At 40.1% G+C, this 17,886-nt stretch overlaps 1 protein-coding gene across 5 annotated transcripts in view; it reads right to left on the bottom strand.

Annotated features, from left to right (window-relative positions):
- PTPRG (protein tyrosine phosphatase receptor type G) overlaps positions 1-17,886 on the bottom strand; it is a 726,426-nt gene that overhangs the window by 30,873 nt on the left and 677,667 nt on the right. For all 5 annotated transcript variants that reach the window (XM_059940105.1, XM_059940106.1, XM_059940107.1 and 2 more), the window contains 5 exons: positions 15,672-15,763; positions 8,263-8,359; positions 1,803-1,885; positions 1,479-1,613; positions 312-446 (listed from right to left, as the gene is read on the bottom strand). In XM_059940105.1, coding sequence (XP_059796088.1) covers positions 312-446; positions 1,479-1,613; positions 1,803-1,885; positions 8,263-8,359; positions 15,672-15,763 — 542 coding nt within the window. The remainder of the gene's footprint in view (positions 1-311; positions 447-1,478; positions 1,614-1,802; positions 1,886-8,262; positions 8,360-15,671; positions 15,764-17,886) is intronic.

Raw genomic sequence — 17,886 nt, 5'->3', positions numbered from 1 at the left:
ATCACCAAACAAACAGATGCTGCCATATTTGCTGGTTACCAAAACCTCAGAGGACCTTTTTTTTCCCCCCAAATGAAGCCTCCTTCATGAAGAGATTAAAGAACTCAGTCAGGCCGTTAAATTCTATTATGTGCTTTGCCAGTATCTTTCACACCATACACTGATGTCAATCAAAAGAGTTGTGAAAAAAATGTTTCAAAAATACTTTTTTAAAAACCAAGTTGGTTATGAGAGTTGGCCTTAGTCGCACAGTAATTTTCATACTAGTTTAAAAAGAGATGCCCTGGCAGCCCACCCAACTCCTTCAATACCTTTTTCACTTTTGTATTTCGGACTGAAAAACGACGAACAGTATAGCAGGCGTGTACTTTTGTGCTCTTCAGTGTGACAATAATGTTTCCATACTCCTCACTGTTCTCTGTGGGCCAATACTGATCACATTTTCGCTGCAAAAAAGAAAAAAGCTGTAAATTATAACTGCAACTGATGCACAATTCCAATGTTGATAATGTGGTTTCAAATGACGGTGTTGAGACACAGGCCATATTACCACGTGGTTGACTAAAAAAGGAATGCATGGGCTGAAGTCCCTGCAGGCAGATGTGACCTCTGAAGAGGTTAATCTTGGGACACATTTGGGCAAGATCATTTGAGAAATGGGCCTAGTATTCGTGATCATCCTTCAACACATGATGTACTTTAAAAGAAGGTCTAAGAAAAATCCTGTATATTTGACCTCTACGAAATGTGGGTAGGATATGTTATCAAGGGAGTTTAAGTATCATTTTGGGAGGCTGGCCTGCATTCACAGTTAACACAAAGTCTCTTGTAACTGTGAGAGCCTTTGTGTTAAAAACTGGGTCACCAAAGGCAAAACAGGGATTCCACCATCCAAGTGAAGCAGTAGTGATTCTGAGTTACCAACCAGAGCCTGGATCCTTATTCCAGCTTAAATTCACGTCTAATGTAAGCTCATAACCCAATAAAGTTAACATATGAATCATCATCTTAAAAAAAGGTTCTCTTAGTCACGGTCAAGGTGTTTAAGCAGTCTTTACTCCCCCCAGTGTGAACTATTAGTAGTTCCTTGACTAAACTGTTTCTTCCAACGTCCCTGCTTTTGTTCTTTCTCTCCCAGATACTTAGAACGTCCCTCCTTCTCTTTTCTAGCCTGTGTAACTCTTCCTCCTCCTCTTTCACTGTTCAAATCTCACCTCAAATATTAACTAACTCTTTAAAAAAAATCTCTGTACTAGAGGATGCATTCCTGTGCTTTGCAGCACCCCCCTAATTAATACCCTATTCACCTCGATCATCATGTTTAATCCACTCTGGTAAGTGCCTAGCTCACTTTCCTGGCAGGGAGGACACTTCTCATTTCTCTAACTCTTTCGGCCTTGCCAAGTTTCTACCCTACAGCGGTACTCCACAAATATTTTTTTGAATGAAGGTACACGATTAAGCCAACAAGTTCTTACTCTTCCTTTTTCCACAAGGTTCGTAATCATGACAATGATTCCAGTGTTTTGTTCCCAAATCATCCTCCAGAAATCTTCAAACGTAGACTTTAACGGTCCCTGGGTGGCGATGTAGGCTTTCGCTTTGTTGTAACCCTTCAAAGATGACACAGCACAAAGTAAGATGAAAGCAGTATCACAGACCAGTTAATAATTCAAGTGCCTTCCGTATTGAGTAGGCTGTGCTTCTCGTGTGAGCTCTGTGCGGTATGAAAACACATTCAACAGTCTCTGCAGCACTCTTCATTTATCAGAAACAGGTTTATAAAAACATTTCTGACTTACATCGACATAGTTTGCATTAATGTAGTCGCTGTGCTTAGAGTCTTTTCCTGGTAAAGGTCTTAACTTCACCCTACTGTGATCATCTACAGAGGATAAGAAAAAAAAAAAGCAAAAACAAAATGTATAATTCAAAAACTAGCAGCATTCTAAAGCACAAAACAAGGCAAAGGGGCAACATGGCATCTCCCAGAGTGGCCCGAGAAACCTTCTGGCAGAAGAACAACTAAAAATTCAAAGCTACAGCATTCAAACCCATCTCCAAACCATAGGGACACTCCTACCTCATGCTCTGACCTGTGAGTGCTAATATGCAAGAAATGCAAATTGTGGTCCTTATTAGTTCATGTAAAACAATTCAAGTTGCAACCCTCCCAGATTTCCTCGTCCTATATTTTAAAACCAGTTTCCAAGGCCTTTGATTACTCATGCCCCACCCCCTCCCCATTGATACAAATATAAAAAGGTGATTTTATTAGATCAAGTCCAGAACGTCTATTTTCCGGAGGTGCCATTGCTAAATTCAGTTGGACTCCCCATCACCCCAGCAGACCCTGAGTAACTGAGGGAGCCAGAGCTTGCTTCTAAGAGTAATCTCTTCACAGGAATCTGAAGTCCATGATCAGATTTAAGATCCACTTAACCTTCCCCTACGAACAAAAGGTGAGTGGTGATATGTGCCTCTGGTTGCCCAACAGAATGAGCTTGTATTTATAGGATAACAAACAAAAGAAAGCTGAGGTCATACTTTTATTTTTCCCTAGCTAGAAAGAGAATGGGCAAAAGCCCGATTTCCATTTCTATTTATAATCATGATCGTAAAAGGCTAGTTCAAAAAGAAGTCCAATGAGTGGATTAGCCTAGACATTACTGACCCCAGACTATATCAAGCACTTCTGGAAAGCCCTCCACATTCTTGAAACTGTGAATTGCTTTTGTTGTGCTGACAAACTCTCAGACTGCAATGAATCTGAACAGGGCCTGCCTGATATAAATGGGCCCCAACTGAAAATACTCTCCTAGGGCATCTGGATCCTATGCCTTAGGAGCATTATATTGTTACTTGTCAGACTGACAAAGAGGAACACATGCTCCTCAAGTTGCACAATTCATATTTCATCAAAAAGGTAACAGACTAGCTAAAAAGATCAATACTGGAGGTGGCATCCACGTGTGCCTTGAAAGCTGTGATGGCTCCATGAGAGAAGGCTCTTCCTATATTGTGTTCCAGGCACATTCATGGACTAATTTTACTTGTTCCATAACATTTCTATGCTACTCCTTGCTATATAAAGGCATTAATATAGGGGTCGACCAAGGTGCCGGGTTATGTGCCCAGAGTCTAACCAAATGGCCAAGAGAGCACCAAAACCCAGCTCTCTGAACTTATGAAAATAAAACCACATCTAATTTGAATTTGTGAAAGTAAAACCTCAAATGAACTTGTGAAAGTAAAACATGTCTAACAAGAACTGGTGGCTTGGGCTTCCCTGGTGGCGCAGTGGTTGAGAATCTGCCTGCCAATGCAGGGGACACGGGTTCGAGCCCTGGTCTGGGAAGATCCCACATGCCGCGGAGCGACTAGACCCGTGAGCCACAACTACTGAGCCTGCGCGTCTGGAGCCTGTGCTCTGCAACAAGAGAGGCCGCGATAGTGAGAGGCCCGCGCACCGCGATGAAGAGTGGCCCCCGCTCGCCACAACTAGAGAAAGCCCTCGCACAGAAACGAAGACCCAACACAGCCCAAAATAAATAAATAAATAAAAAAATTTAAAAAAATAAAAAATAAAAAAAAAGAAAAAAAAAAAAAAAAAAAAAAAAAAAAAAAGAACTGGTGGCTTTGTGACAAAACACGATGACCCTTGGGCACATCACACAGAAGTTGCCTTGATTTCCTCCCTCTTCTCTGCCACATACTTTTAGCTAAGGCAGTGAGCTCACTAGAAGTAGAGGTTGCTATGGTGGAGAGTGATGTGTGTGGACATATGCAAGGCATATACACGTGTATATCTCTGCCTGACTTATATGGTTAGAAATGAGGTCTATAAATATGGACAAGTCCTCACAATCTCAGGAAGGTGAGCCTTGACTGGCTTGGCCAACAAATACTGCCAGAGTCAATCTATCCAAAGACTGGCAAGAAAAGAAAAGTTTTACTCTTCTTTCTTGTTCTCTTCTTTTCCTTCTCCTCATTCTCTCAGGTAACTGAAACAAATACTCTCATTCAAAAATGACTTTTGGTTCTTTTAAAATGTTTTCTAGAAGATGTAAAACTACATTCACAGATGACATGATCCTGTATATAGAAACCCTAAGGTCATATATGACAACACACACAGCTAACATCATACTCAATGGTGAAAAGCTGAAAGCTTTTCCTCTAAGAATGGGAACAAGATAAGGATGTCCACTCTTGCCATTTTTATTTATCGTGGTATTGGAAGTCCTAGCCAGTGCAGTTAGGCAAGAAAGAGAAATAAAAAGCATCCAAATTAGAAAGGAAGAAGTAAAACTGGTACTATCTGCAGATGACCTGACATTATATATAGAAAATCCTAAAGACTCCATCAAAAAACTGTTAGAACTAATAAATGAATTCAGTAAAGATGCAGGATACAAAATCAATACACAAAAATCGATTGAATTTCTATACAGTAATAATGAACTATCAGAAAGAGAAATTGAGAAAACAATCCCATTTACAATTGCATCAAAAAGAACAAAACACCTAGGAATAAACTTAACCAAGGAGGTGAAAGACCTGTGTATTGAAAACTCTAAGACATTAATAAAAGAAACTGAAGAAGACACAAATAAATGGAAAGATAGATAGTCCATGCTCATGGATTGGAAGAATTAATATTGTTAACATGTCCATACTACTACCCAAAGCAATCTACAGATTCAATGCAATACCTATCAAAATTCCAATGGCATTTTTCACATAAATAGAACAAACTATCCTAAAATGTGTGTGGAACCATAAAAGACCTCAAATAGCCAAAGCCATCTTGAGAAAGAAGGACAAAGCTGGAGGCATCACACCCCCGACTTCAAATTATATTACAAAGCTATAATAATTAAAACAGTATGGTACTGGCATAAAAACAGACACACAGATCAATGGAACAGAGTAGACAGCCCATAAATAAACCCACACATATATGGCCCATTGGTTTATGACAAAAGGGCCAGGAATATACAATGGGGAAAGGACAGTCTCTTCAATAAATAGTGTTGGGAAAAGTGGACAGCCACATGCAAAAGAATGAAACTGGACCACTACAGTCCACCATACATAAAAATTAACTCAAAATGGATTAAAACCTTGAGTTTAAGACCTGAAATCATAAAACTCCTAGGAAAAAACAACAGAGAAAAAAAGCTCCTTGACATAAGTCTTGGCAGTGATTTTTTTCAATCTGACACCAAAACCAAAAGCAACAAAAGCAAAAATAAACAAGTGGAACTACATCAAACTAAAAAGTTTCTGCACAGCAAAGGAAACCATCAACAAAATGAAAAGGCAGCTTACCGAGGGGGAGAAAATATTTGCAAATCATGCATCTGATGAGGGGTTGACATCCAAAATATATAAATAACTCACACAAATCAATAGCTAGCAAAACGAGCAATCAGTTAAAATATGGGCAGAGGACCTAAATAGCCATTTTTCCAAAGAAAACATATAGATGGCCAATGGGTACATGAAAAGGTGCTCAACATCACTAATCTTCAGGGAGATGCATATCAAAACCATGATGACATATCACCTCACACCTGTTAGAGTGGCTATTAACAAAAACATAGAAAATAACAAGGGTCACACAGCTGTTAGAACTAATGAGTTCGGTCAATGTGGTAAGATACAAGATCAACATAACATACAAAAATCAATTATATTTCTATACACTAGCAATTAACAGTCTGAAAATATCAAGTGAACAATTACATCCAAAAGAATAAAATACTTAGAAATAAATTTAATAAAAGCATAACACTTGTAAAATGCAGATTGCTGAAAGGAATAAAAGATGACCTATATAAATGGAAAGACATCCCATCTTCATAAATTGGCAGACCTAATTTTGTTAAGATGGCAATGCTCCCCATATTCATCTATAGATTCAAAATAATCCGTATTAAAATCCCAGCTACATTTTTTGCAGTAATAGACAGGTTGATCCTGAAATTTATAAGAAAGTACAAGGGATCCAGAATAGCCTAAACAACCTTGAAAAAGAAGAGCAACTCACAGTTTCCAATTTCAAAACTTATTACAAAGTCAGTAATCAAGACAGTGTGGCAATGACATAAGGATAGACATACAGATTAATGAAAAAGAAAGGAAAGTCTGGAAATAAACCCTCACACTTATGGTCAGTTGATTTTTGGTGGGGTGCTAAGGCAATTCAATGGGGGAAAGAAGAGTCTTTTCAACAAATGGTGCTGGGACAACTGGATATCAACATGCAGAAGAATGAACCTGGACCCCTACCTCACACCATATACACAAATTAACTCAAATGGATCAAAGACGTAAATGTAAGAGCTAAGACCAAAAAACTGTGACAGGTGTAAATATTCATGATCTTGGATTAGACACTGGTTCGTTGGATGTGAGAACAAGACCACAGGCAACCAAAGAAAAATACACTGAATTTCACCAAAATTTTAAAAATCTGTACTTCAAAGGATATCATCAAGAAAGTGAAAAGACAATGCACAGAATAGAAGAAAATATTTACAAACTATATATCTGATAAGGGATTTGTATCTAGAATCTATAAAGAACTCAACAATAGAAAGACAAGTAATCCAATTAAAAAATGGGCAAAGGATCTGAACAGACATTTCTCCAAAGAACATATACAGGTGGCCAATAAATACATGAATAGATGTTCAACATCACTGATCATTAGGGAAATGCAAATCAAAACTACCCTGAGATACGACTTCACGCTCATTAGGATGGCTATTATCAAAAAAACATAGTAACAAGTGTTGGCAAGGATGTGGAAACGTTGGAACCTGCATATATTGCTACTGGGAATGTAAAATGGTGTAGCCACTTCGGTAAACAGTTGGGAAGTTCTTCAAAATGTTACACATAAAGTTACCATATGACCTAGCTATTCAATTCCTAAGTATATACCCAAGAGAGTTGAAAATATATGTCTGTACAAAACCTTGTACACAAATGTTCGTAGCAGCCTTCTTCGTAATAGTCAAAAAGTAGAAACAACTTAAATGTCCATCAAATGAGAAATGAATATGTGGTATATCCATAGCACAGAGTATTATTCAGCCATAAAAAGGAATGAAGTAGTGATATAAGCCACACCATGGGTATACCTTAAAAACATCATGCCAAGTAGAAGTGACACAAAAGGCCATATATTGTATGATTCCATTTATATGAACTATCCAGAATAGGCAAACACATAGAGAAAGAAAGTAGGTACGTGGTTTCTAGGGACTTTGGGAGAGGGAGGAATTGGGAATGACTGCTCACGGGTAAGGAAGTTTCTTGTTGGGGTCCTGAAAATGTTCTAAAATTAGATGGTGGTGATGGTTGTACAACTCTGTGTCGATAATAAAAACCACTGAAATTCACTTTAAATTCAAATTAATGTTAAAATGGGTGAATTTTATATGGTATGTGAATTACATCTCAGTAAAGTATTATTTAAAAGAACTATCTATAGTAGCGTGCAGATTTAAGTGGTCCGATTTAAATGCGCTATTACATAAAATTGCAAGTACTGTGTTCTTTACCATAGTGTATGTTAACCATAAACATCTGTGCCCCTGCCCTTAATACAGAAGTGTATATTTTCAGCCAGTGACCCAAGCCACAATGTCTACAAAAAGAGGCCTTCTAGCCACAAAAGTAGCCTGTCCTCTTAGGGTATTCCTTGAGGCTCTGTAAGAAGAACACTTTATTTGTTTGCGTCCTGAACTTCCAGGGTATTCTTGACCCTGGAAATGTTTTGGACAGGACTAAGCACATGGGCCACAAGGACTGGTGTAAACTAATTACCTAATCTTAGAGAGACTACTCTGAAATTCAACTTCCTTGATTCAGTTCCCAGTATTTCCATTTGTGTTAAAAGACTTGGCTCTCATTGGTTAAGAACAATGTCAAGATAGCGACATGACATTACATTTTGGTTCCCAGCATCAGATATGAAATCACTTCATGTAAAAACAGTAAAGCTCAGAACATTTCCTTCGATCACCTGATTATTAAGCAGAGATCTGACAGCTTCGTGAAAGACTCAGCGGGCAGAGAATGTCCCCACTTCTTCTTCCACACTGTTGAAGATGGGCTAATGAGAGGTTAACTTGCAAGTGTAATTTTCTCTTGGCATCCTGATTCTGATTGCTTGCCTTTCAGCTTATACCCAGCAGAAAGATTTCATTTCCCCACAGTTAAGATAGTTTAAAGTTTATTACTCACATGCTAAAATGTTGATGTATCTGTTTTTGTGCTTGTTATCTGGATGATTAGAATGTTCTGCAGTGATGTTCATATCAGCTGTACAGCGCTGGACCTCCTAGAGAAGAAAACAAACATTGAGATTTCAAAGATTTTTAGACACGCTTTAGACGTTTAACAACAAGGTCGTAGAAAGAAAGGAACTATTTACATCCAAAAGCACAGAGTATTTACACACTTCCCAGCCACAGGCCACCGTTACCTCCCCAAACTCAACTTCAGAAATGATTACTGACATATTAATAACAAACGTATGAAGGATGTGAACAAAATAAAAGGATTTCATTCTTTACTAATTCATCAACTATCTACTTTATTCCAGATTTTGACCTAGGCATGGGGATTACAAAATAGTATCTCCTTTTGAATATGTCGCAGTCGGATGGCTGAGAACAACATGTAGAAGGATGATGACAGTCAAATGTGATTAGTAGAAAAGAGGCCTGAAGAAACTGATGGGAACACAGAGGAAGGCTTTAGACAGGAGATGATTCACCCGGGCCTTAAAGGATGAACAGGAATATTCCAGGCAGAAGAATAATCTCCACCATGATTTGCAATATGCTTATATTATAGTCCTTACAGCCTCATTTTATAACTAACAGACTACAAATTGACTGTACTCAGCCCTGAAATGACACTAATAGAACTTAAACAGTTGTCATATCTGGCTCAAATATATATGGCTCTGATGCGTTATTTGTTAACTCTGAATTTATTTACGTTATCCTTCTTTAGAAAAACAGCAGTGGGAGAAGCAACTCTCCTCTCCGGTCACCTTTGCCATGGATAGAAACATCATCCATTAGCCTGACACAAGATTGCTAAAAAGCCACATTTTTCTACACTGTGTGCTTCAAACCCAAGACTGCACTGGCGCGAACTAATAAGGGAAGTCATTAGCAGCGCACAGCTGCGGCAAAGAGCAGGGACAAAGTGACACAAGATGATCAGGAGAAATGTTTTACACGTAACAGATGTAACAGAGTTTACGAGCGTGCAGACTTTTCTTCACAAAGGAGTTGCATAGCAATTATGGATGATTTCCACAGCATTTACATCACGCATAATGAAACAAGGAACTGGCTGTCTTTCATATTTGCAAAGTACTTAGGAGGAACTCACTGTGATCAAAGAACTTAACTAAGGTATAAAAACAATGGGTCACTAACTATTCAAAGAAACCATATTCATGGACACCCGATTCCTAGAGGATATATATATATTCAATTTTTCATAATTGTAGGCATTCCCAGTGGAAGGGAGGGAGGGAGGGAAGGAGGGAGGGAGGGAAGGAAGGAAGAAGGAAGGAAGGAAAAGAAGGAAGGAAAGGAAGGAAGCAAAGAAAAAAAAGAAGACCCACAGGCATTAATCCAACACACCTCTCTGGGGAAAGTGTGCGTTTCATGACAATTCTTTATCTTTTCTTACTTTTACTAAATGTGATAAACTCTGATACTTGCTATTCTATCTAAAATGGTTTATAACCTACAGTTTGGCAAATGCTGGTTTAAAGGGCCTTAAGGCTGCCTTTGGCTCTTTTCTCTAAAATAGATAATAAAATGTGAGCACAATGGAATGAGTCTGATATCTTAACATCTCCAAGAACAGAAGCAACGCTAGCCGCTAGCCGTACTCAGAATATTTGCCTTTTAGAACTGCCTTGAAAGCCTGACGTGTGCTCTTCTAAATAGTTGCAGGGCCAGAAAACCTTTGAAAATGGATTTGTATTCTGGAAGACAGTTCAATCTGTACACAAATCCGTGAAATAAGCTGACATGCTTTGGTTTCTGGGTTTTGAAGGTCATACCTTTGGCATGTACCTCTTCAGGGCTGAGCTGCTCAGATATCTTGTGCTGAGCTTTCAGCTTTTAGTACTTTAGTTTGAGATTCGCTTTGTTTATTGACATTTTTTTCCCATTGTGTGGCTCTGACCACACACTATGGACTGAGGTGGGGCCTCTATTACAGTCTAATGCAATTGACCAAGCCTGCGTGGGAGCAGCTGTCTGTACTGTTTAAAGCAGCCATTCAATATGGCCAATCAAACTCTGTGTTATCTAAAACTCTTGGTCTGATCCGTTGCCTCTATTTCACTTTTCCAATTATATGAATGACAGAAAACAAAGGATAGTCATAAATAACGTTAAATCTGATTTTATGAGAACCCAAGGGGTTTGCCTATGGCCTTCTGATTTTGTCTTGTGGCTAATAATGTCATCTGTAATTCCTTGCAGTACTGCCTGACTCATTTAGATGCTGATAATATCATCTGATCCTGGAGTGGCTTTTCTCCATCAGAACTGGCATTTCAAAGTTAATGTGATTTTAATAGGTGTTAAAACCTTTTGAAGTGACACTGGCCGATAGAGTGTGTATAGTAAAGTTACCTGTCCAGCACCCTGATAAAAAGTTTAAGATTTAAGCTTGTTTGTACTTTACTGTCTCTATAACAGAGCTGGTATTCTCAAAATGAATATTCTGCGAAGGAACAGGCACACGATCACAGAAAAGAGCCAACTGAGAACAAGAGATTTAAAATAAAGTATAACTTAAAAAAACGAACAAACAAAACCACTAAAAGCTGACAGGCACAGAATTCTTGGGAGATGATACAGACTACATCACCTCCTGCCTGGAGTTGTGGATGTGAAAGGCTGTCCAAAGGGCACATGGTGACCTACTGTCCTCCCATTCGGTAGCTCAAATTGAAAAAAAGAAGCCAACCAGAACAGATCTAGAAATCTTTCAGATTACTCAGCTTCACAGTGAAGCAAGCTGAGAAGGAAATATTTTGGAGCTGGTGACCAAGTGTTAGACCGAGTGTGTATAACTTTCTTAGTGCCTGAGTTCAGGCAGCCCACAACTGTGTTCAGGGGACTGCTGTACACAAGGTTAAGTCATGACCACAGCTCAGTGCTTTGTTTAGTGTCGGACTCAGAGCTGGCCCTCGCCAGGTACTGGTCACACTCATCTTCCTACCTCTACTCTCCTCCGCTCAGGCTACAAACTGCTGCCGCCCTGATTTTCTTCAAACGCTGCTTTGACTTTGCTGTTCTCTCACTCAGACACCTCTAGAGAGACGCCAGATTCCTTAGCCAGGCTTTCAAGGTCCCATCCTATTTTCCACCCACTCCCTTCCCAATGCCACACAGTTTTAACTCTATGCCCCTTGAACAGACCGTATGACCTCCTGCTCTGTGCTTCACTGCCATTTTCCTTGCTAAGAATGCCTGTCCTTCTCTCCCCCATCCGAATCCATATGTCTTTATCTAAAATGACTGCCTTCCCCTCCAGAAAACCAACCCATCTTTGGAGAGTACATCACAGTGTCTATCATACTGCAGCTGGTCTATAAAATAGAATTATTTTTCCTGTACGATCTGTGAAATTTGGCTAACGTACGTTTTTTCTCACTCTTTATAAAAACCTCAACTTAACCAACTATGATGTTTTTCATGATAAGGGTTTAAAATGTTTTCCTGTGGGACATTTAAGACCCACACTGGCATTTTGTCACCGAGGCTCCGGAAACTCGACAGGGCCATTTTCTGCCATCCTGCAGGCAGCATTCTTTCTGCAGCTCTCCGCCTCTGTCAGGAACTCGTGGTGTGTGTCATCGGCAACACGAGAACTCTGCATCTTACATAAAGCGATTGTGGCCACTGGTCCCTTGGCACATGAGCTCAGGTGGACAAAGCTTTCTTCTCTTGATTTAAGATGAGCAACTGGCCCAAATTTAGCTCAGCTGGAGTTAATTGTAACAGACCTGATCCCCCAAAGGATCTTGTCAAGGGGTATTGGACCTCTGGCCTCATCTCTGCACTCAGCCTTTAAACCTGTGATGCTCCTGACCCCTGCCTATTAATTCTGTTGACCCACAGGGCCTTGGAGCTCCCCTGATCTTGAAAGATTATATGCTAGCATCGCGCCTCTGGAAGCCTCCTGGATTATGACTGGGGAGGCCGGGGAAGAGTGAGGTTGTAGTCAGCTAAGGTAGCCAAGGGAACAGTCACTGAACACTATCCTGGCATAAGGAATGACGTTATTTCCAGTGACTGCAAAATCTGCTAGAGGTATAATGTCCCCAGCTTTTAACAGCCTCCAAAATTTATCTGACAAGGACCAAAAGCTTGCTTTCAGCATCACCTCCAAACAAAGACTCAAAATTACCAGTGAATCATTTCTCATTCTCCTCCAAGCAGCAAAGTTCTGAACGTATGACAGCTATTCACCACCTTTGTTTTTTTCCATTTCCCTCCAAGATTTGAAATCAAGATGGGGCAAATAGAACTTCTGCAGAAATACCCAATCAAAATACATAGGAGCCTTTCTCCTTTGCTCTCCTCCAGAACTTCATTTCTGTATTAGCACTTATTTTGCTTTGCCCTCCTTCTACTTTAGCTGTGTATACTCTAGTCTTCCCCCATCAGGCTGAACTCCCTGAGGGCAAGCTCTCTGTCCAATTCATCTGTGTGCCTTATACCATGTAGGTGTACTCAGTACCTGTGGAGAATAGCAGGTACTCAGAGAATGCTAGGTACTCAGTAACTGCAGAATGAGTTGCTTTAACTCCTCTTAATGGGCAAATATTCACTGTTCAGTGGTTTCCTCTATAGTCTTAAGATTAGTTCTTTGACTAATTTTAGGCCTCTATTCAGAGGTTACATAAGATTTTTATAAGTCAGATTCTCAGCCCTCTGGGAAGGCTCTAGCCCATAAAGATCATGTACTGGGCTCCCAGTGCTCTTGGCGGGGGCGGGAGGCTCCTTATTTTGACTGCTCCCCCCCCCCACCCCCACCGCCCTTTTCTTGCCAAGGAACTCACTGGCCCATCAGCTGCATGATCAGTTTTAGACAATCACTGATAATCTTGGTTCTCTCTCCTTTGACTTCAGCTCATTATAGGACACTACTTCGATGAGAGTCTGGAGGGCATCAAGGTTAAACATGTGGGCTTGAGTCAGAAAGCCTTGGTCTTAAACCCTATTGCTGCCACTTCGTAACTGAATCACCCAATGCCTCAGTTTTCTCATGGGTAACTTTCCTCATCTGCAAAATAGGGACAGTAAAATAGCACACACCTCATGGGGTATTTCTGAGGAACGAGCAAAATAATCCAGGCAACCGTGCCAAGTAGATGCTGGCCGTCGTTATTCCACATAAAAGAAATCTGAGGTTGAGGTTACCACTCTCTTAATATGAGGGTTTTGTTTTATTGTTGTTAAATTACACAAAATCTCTCATCCTGACCTCCTTTTTACAGCCTATTACTATCTCTTGTTTATAAAAACAGCCTTGATCGCTTCTTATAGAGCCTGTTACCATTTTCCTTTCTAGCAGAGCTACCCAAAAGGAGTACTACTACTGTTTCAAAATACTTCAAATTCCCCCTAAATTAGATGATGACAGTATGTTAGTGAGCTTTTCTATGTCTCATTTCCCCCTTTACATGGCTGTCTTACTATTCTTTGAGGGAGAAAGGATGTTCTTCCTAGTCTGAAGAGCCCCGATTTGAAACCTTTCAAACCAGGACAGACTGTGAAATAACAACAGTAGAACAAAGCCTCCCTCCTCCCCGCCCTCCCTGTTCCAATCCTGAAACTACCAGAATAATACTTAAGCTAGAGAGTTCAATATAGGCGACAAAAGCTTCTAGCCACAGTTTTCTTTTTAGGATAGAAATAGGGTGCAGATGCCCAGGATTTGTTAACAGGCGTGATTTTGATGCAGCGAAGCCCATTTTGAGTCAGATCAAGTTTACAGAGGTGTAGCTGATTATTTTGAATAATTAAATGGTGTCAAAACCAGCTGTGATGAATAGCACTGGGGCCTCAAATCATAAATAATTGAGAAACTGGAGTTGCATTTGATCATCCTGATCAAATTCTCGTCTCTAGAGGATAAATGTTTGTCCCGAATACCATCAACATTGTTAAATGCCTCAATATTCTTGCTCAGTCATCCAGCCAACAGTCAATTGAACTAAATCACTTGAACACCACACACATGTGCTGTCCTCATGAATACAAAACGTTTGACTTTAAACCATGTGCTTTGTACTTGGACAGGCACCTTTTCTGGGGCAGCATCTAAGAGCCGCGTTAAACACTTGACGTGTTTTTGTTTGTTCCATGAAACATACGACTGCAGAATAAATCAGAGGGGGCCTTCTCTCTACCACCTTTGCTTTGCTTCTGCTCAAGAAATAAAACGAAAACAAAAAAGCTAGGAGAAGGACTTAATTTAAAACAAGTTGTCAATATAATTGCCTTTAGGATGGCCTTTGGGGGACTCCAAATTTGCATAGAGACAGGGGCTTCTGGTCCTCTTTTTCTCTCTCCTTCTCCATGCGAAATAACTGCACCTCCCAGCTGTATAGCTCCTGGGCGATCTCAAAGGGCTTACCTTCCAGTATTCCATGTGATCCCCAGAACCAATTTCGTGAAAAGAGGTGGGCAGGTTAGTGCCATCATCATCATTTCCATTTTAAAGCAGAAACGAGACAGAAAGGAATCGACTTACCCACAAAGCTAGAAGACAGCTGAGCTGCCATGAAAACTTGGCCTCCTCGGCACAACTCTTGCTGCCAGAGATGTGCCTTAGTGAAGCGCCTCAGTGAAGAAAAGGGCAGTCTGTTTAATAGCTCCTCATTGACACCCTGTCATTGCTGAGCTGGCACGAAACCCAGAGCTGGCAGGGTAGTGCGCGCTGCTCTCTACCTTGTCTCCTACGTCCCAGTTCTTAAAGCGTTCACCCACGTCTCCTCTCCAAGGGTTAATAGTCACGAAAACAACAGTCGACCTTTGCATGGGCTTAACAGTTAACCCAGCACTTTCCAGGATGTTAATCATTCGTTTTTTTCCAACATCGTTGGGGTTGGGGGTGACATCAGTGCCATTTTCAAAAATGAGGGAACTGGGGATCAGAAATGAAATGACTGGCTCAAGGATACTAAAGATCACTCCTGGTGGAGCCAGCTTCAGATCCCTCAGACTTCACATCTGCTGTCTCCGCTACACCTTGTACATCCCAGAAGTGACACAGAATGAGAAGCCCTGTCCTTTGCATGATGACTGCTGCCCCAGTTAGAATGCAGATGAAGAGAGAATCTGAGGTTGCCTCTTTCCTGCCACTAAGTCTGTTCTTTCACAGAAGTGCACAAGCAACCCCCTTTCACCTCATTTTTACTGGGAAAAGAGGGCCTGTTAAAACTCTAAGTGTAAGGAAAAGAAAAAAGAGAATCAAGTCCCCACTCTCCTCAGTGACTGCTTCTGTTATGCTTGAAACACATTCACTTCAAGCTTACAAAAATCCCTGTAAAATAAGAGTTAGCTTTCAGGAAACAAATTTCCGGTTTTGAAACATACCTCAAAATCCTCAGAGAACCCATGCTGGTTATTAGAATAGAGCTCACCGATGTGTTTAACAAACTGTTTGACAGGAATGGCTTCCATGTCATCTGTGGGAATAAAACAATATTCAGAGTCACAAAGAATACTTCCATAAACAAATAACACTGATAAGGGATTACTGAAGACAGATATTTGATTTTTGCAGAGACTGATGTAATTGTATCACCTGAAATAGATGTCTTCAAGAAAAGTCTCTGGATTTACTTGACATTAGGGTCTCATTATGATTCTGAACGCCTAAATGCTAGGTTACACAGGGTTTTAAAACAGTCTTAAACTATTACCTTTATTCTTTATATTCAAGGCAACTTATGTAGTTAAATCACCACATCATACTCTTAACTAAAATTCTGAGCTTACCAAGGGTACTTATTTGTTAAGAAATGTTATCACACCCTACATTTTTCAAAACCTTGCTATTCAGTGGGGTCCAGCTTGAAGTTGGAACAACTAAGTCCTATTTCTGATCTCTGAAGTCTAAGCAATCTTTATACACAATTACAGACAGGTGCCACTGTACCAGCGGGCTTCGGGTACAATGCCATCTATGTTTAAGTGTTCACAATTTTCGTTCAAGACAGCTGTGTCTACACAATGCCAAATAACCAGTTTGATGGAATTAACTGGATTTTTTTTGGTGTTGACAGACTAGGTGTAGATTCAGGAAGACTCCACATTGCAATTTATTTGTAGTGTTGTCACTTCAAAAGGACATTTTCAGTTCCTGAGCCCCCAGTGTGTTTTAAGCCGATTCACCCAGATCCACTCTGCTACTTGAGTACTGCCGGAACGCAGCCACACCCCGCTAACTGGAGCTCCCCAACCTCCTCTTTCCCTCCTTCCCTCGCCCCTCCCCCGCAAATATTTCCTTTTAAAAATACTCTGCTGAATTTGAGATAAACAACAGACATGACATTTACTTTATTCAGAGTGAAAGATCTTTGGCAAACGCACAAACATCTAAACTGCCACAGATGCTTTTCTTAGCAAAGGGTATGAAGATCTGTATGTGTAAATGAGGTCCTACTTTGGCAAGAATGTTATAGATCCAGGCCTGACAATCTGATTTCTCTTCATCTGGTGACAGTTAACATTGACTATGTCATTCCTTCTCTACTTTCTTTCGAGAGAGCAAAGCTCTAGGGTGGCTTTTTGCATCTATTGACATTTTCAAACTTGCATCATTCTAAAGCGGAAAAAAGCATCTCTCATATACTTTGTTTAAGGTGACTTATAAACGTTCATAATCCAAACTGCTTAGCAGAGGAATGTTACTTATCAAATAGGGGGTGCTCTGTACGTACAGAGTCTTTCTGTGTGAACAATTAAAGACCTAATCATTTTAATAGGCCACCTTATGAAAAAAATTGCCAAGTTATTTACAAATATTTCAGGATTGAAGATGTTCATGAATATGCAATCATTTTGCACGCCCAAGAAATCTATAGCTCCCATAATGATGTAACCAGCATTAACAAAGTAAGCCGAGCCAAAATGTTTCCCCAGAATATTTAGCAGAATGCACAGTTCAAGAAAAATTTCCCAAATTATCTGATCACTTCACTTAAAATGTTTAGAAGTAAGCAAATTCTACAATAATGATCAAGTGGCAAAGAAAAGACCTTAAGTTGAGAGAAGGACTAATGTGTACAAAACTGGAGCATCTCTAAAAGATTAACCCAAGAATAAACTCATCTTTAGACAAGAGGCAACATAAATAAGATGGGTCACAACCTAGCCCCACAAACACTCCAGCCTACAGACTGCAGGCAACACTTTTCTCCTATTTATTTTGAAATGGAAGACACAATGCTGTTTCCAAGAGTAGAGTGACGTGGGGTTAATAGTATAATAGGCTGAGGGCAATATTTATTCCACAGTGATAGTTTAGAACTGGAGATTCCCAATAAACTTATGGTGCCATGATTAAGCACATGGACTCTAGTTCAAAATAAGACAAAACACATCAGCTTTAGAGGTATTTTACTCTGCAAGGTACATACCACGGTGTTTTAAAGGGCATAGCCCAGCTCAAGTCGCTAAAAAAAATGCTTTTAGGTTAACAATTTATTATTTTTTCCTGCAAAGTGCTCAACTGTACTATCCAAGCTAACACCACACATGCCCAGAAATCAGTTGCTCTGCTCCCTCCACGGCTAGATGCAGCAAA

This window comes from Balaenoptera ricei, chromosome 11, assembly GCF_028023285.1.
Source record: "Balaenoptera ricei isolate mBalRic1 chromosome 11, mBalRic1.hap2, whole genome shotgun sequence".
NCBI classification, from domain to species: Eukaryota; Metazoa; Chordata; class Mammalia; order Artiodactyla; family Balaenopteridae; genus Balaenoptera; species Balaenoptera ricei.
The sequence above is the reverse complement of the archived record's forward strand: the minus strand, read 5'-3'. Positions and strand labels throughout refer to the sequence as shown.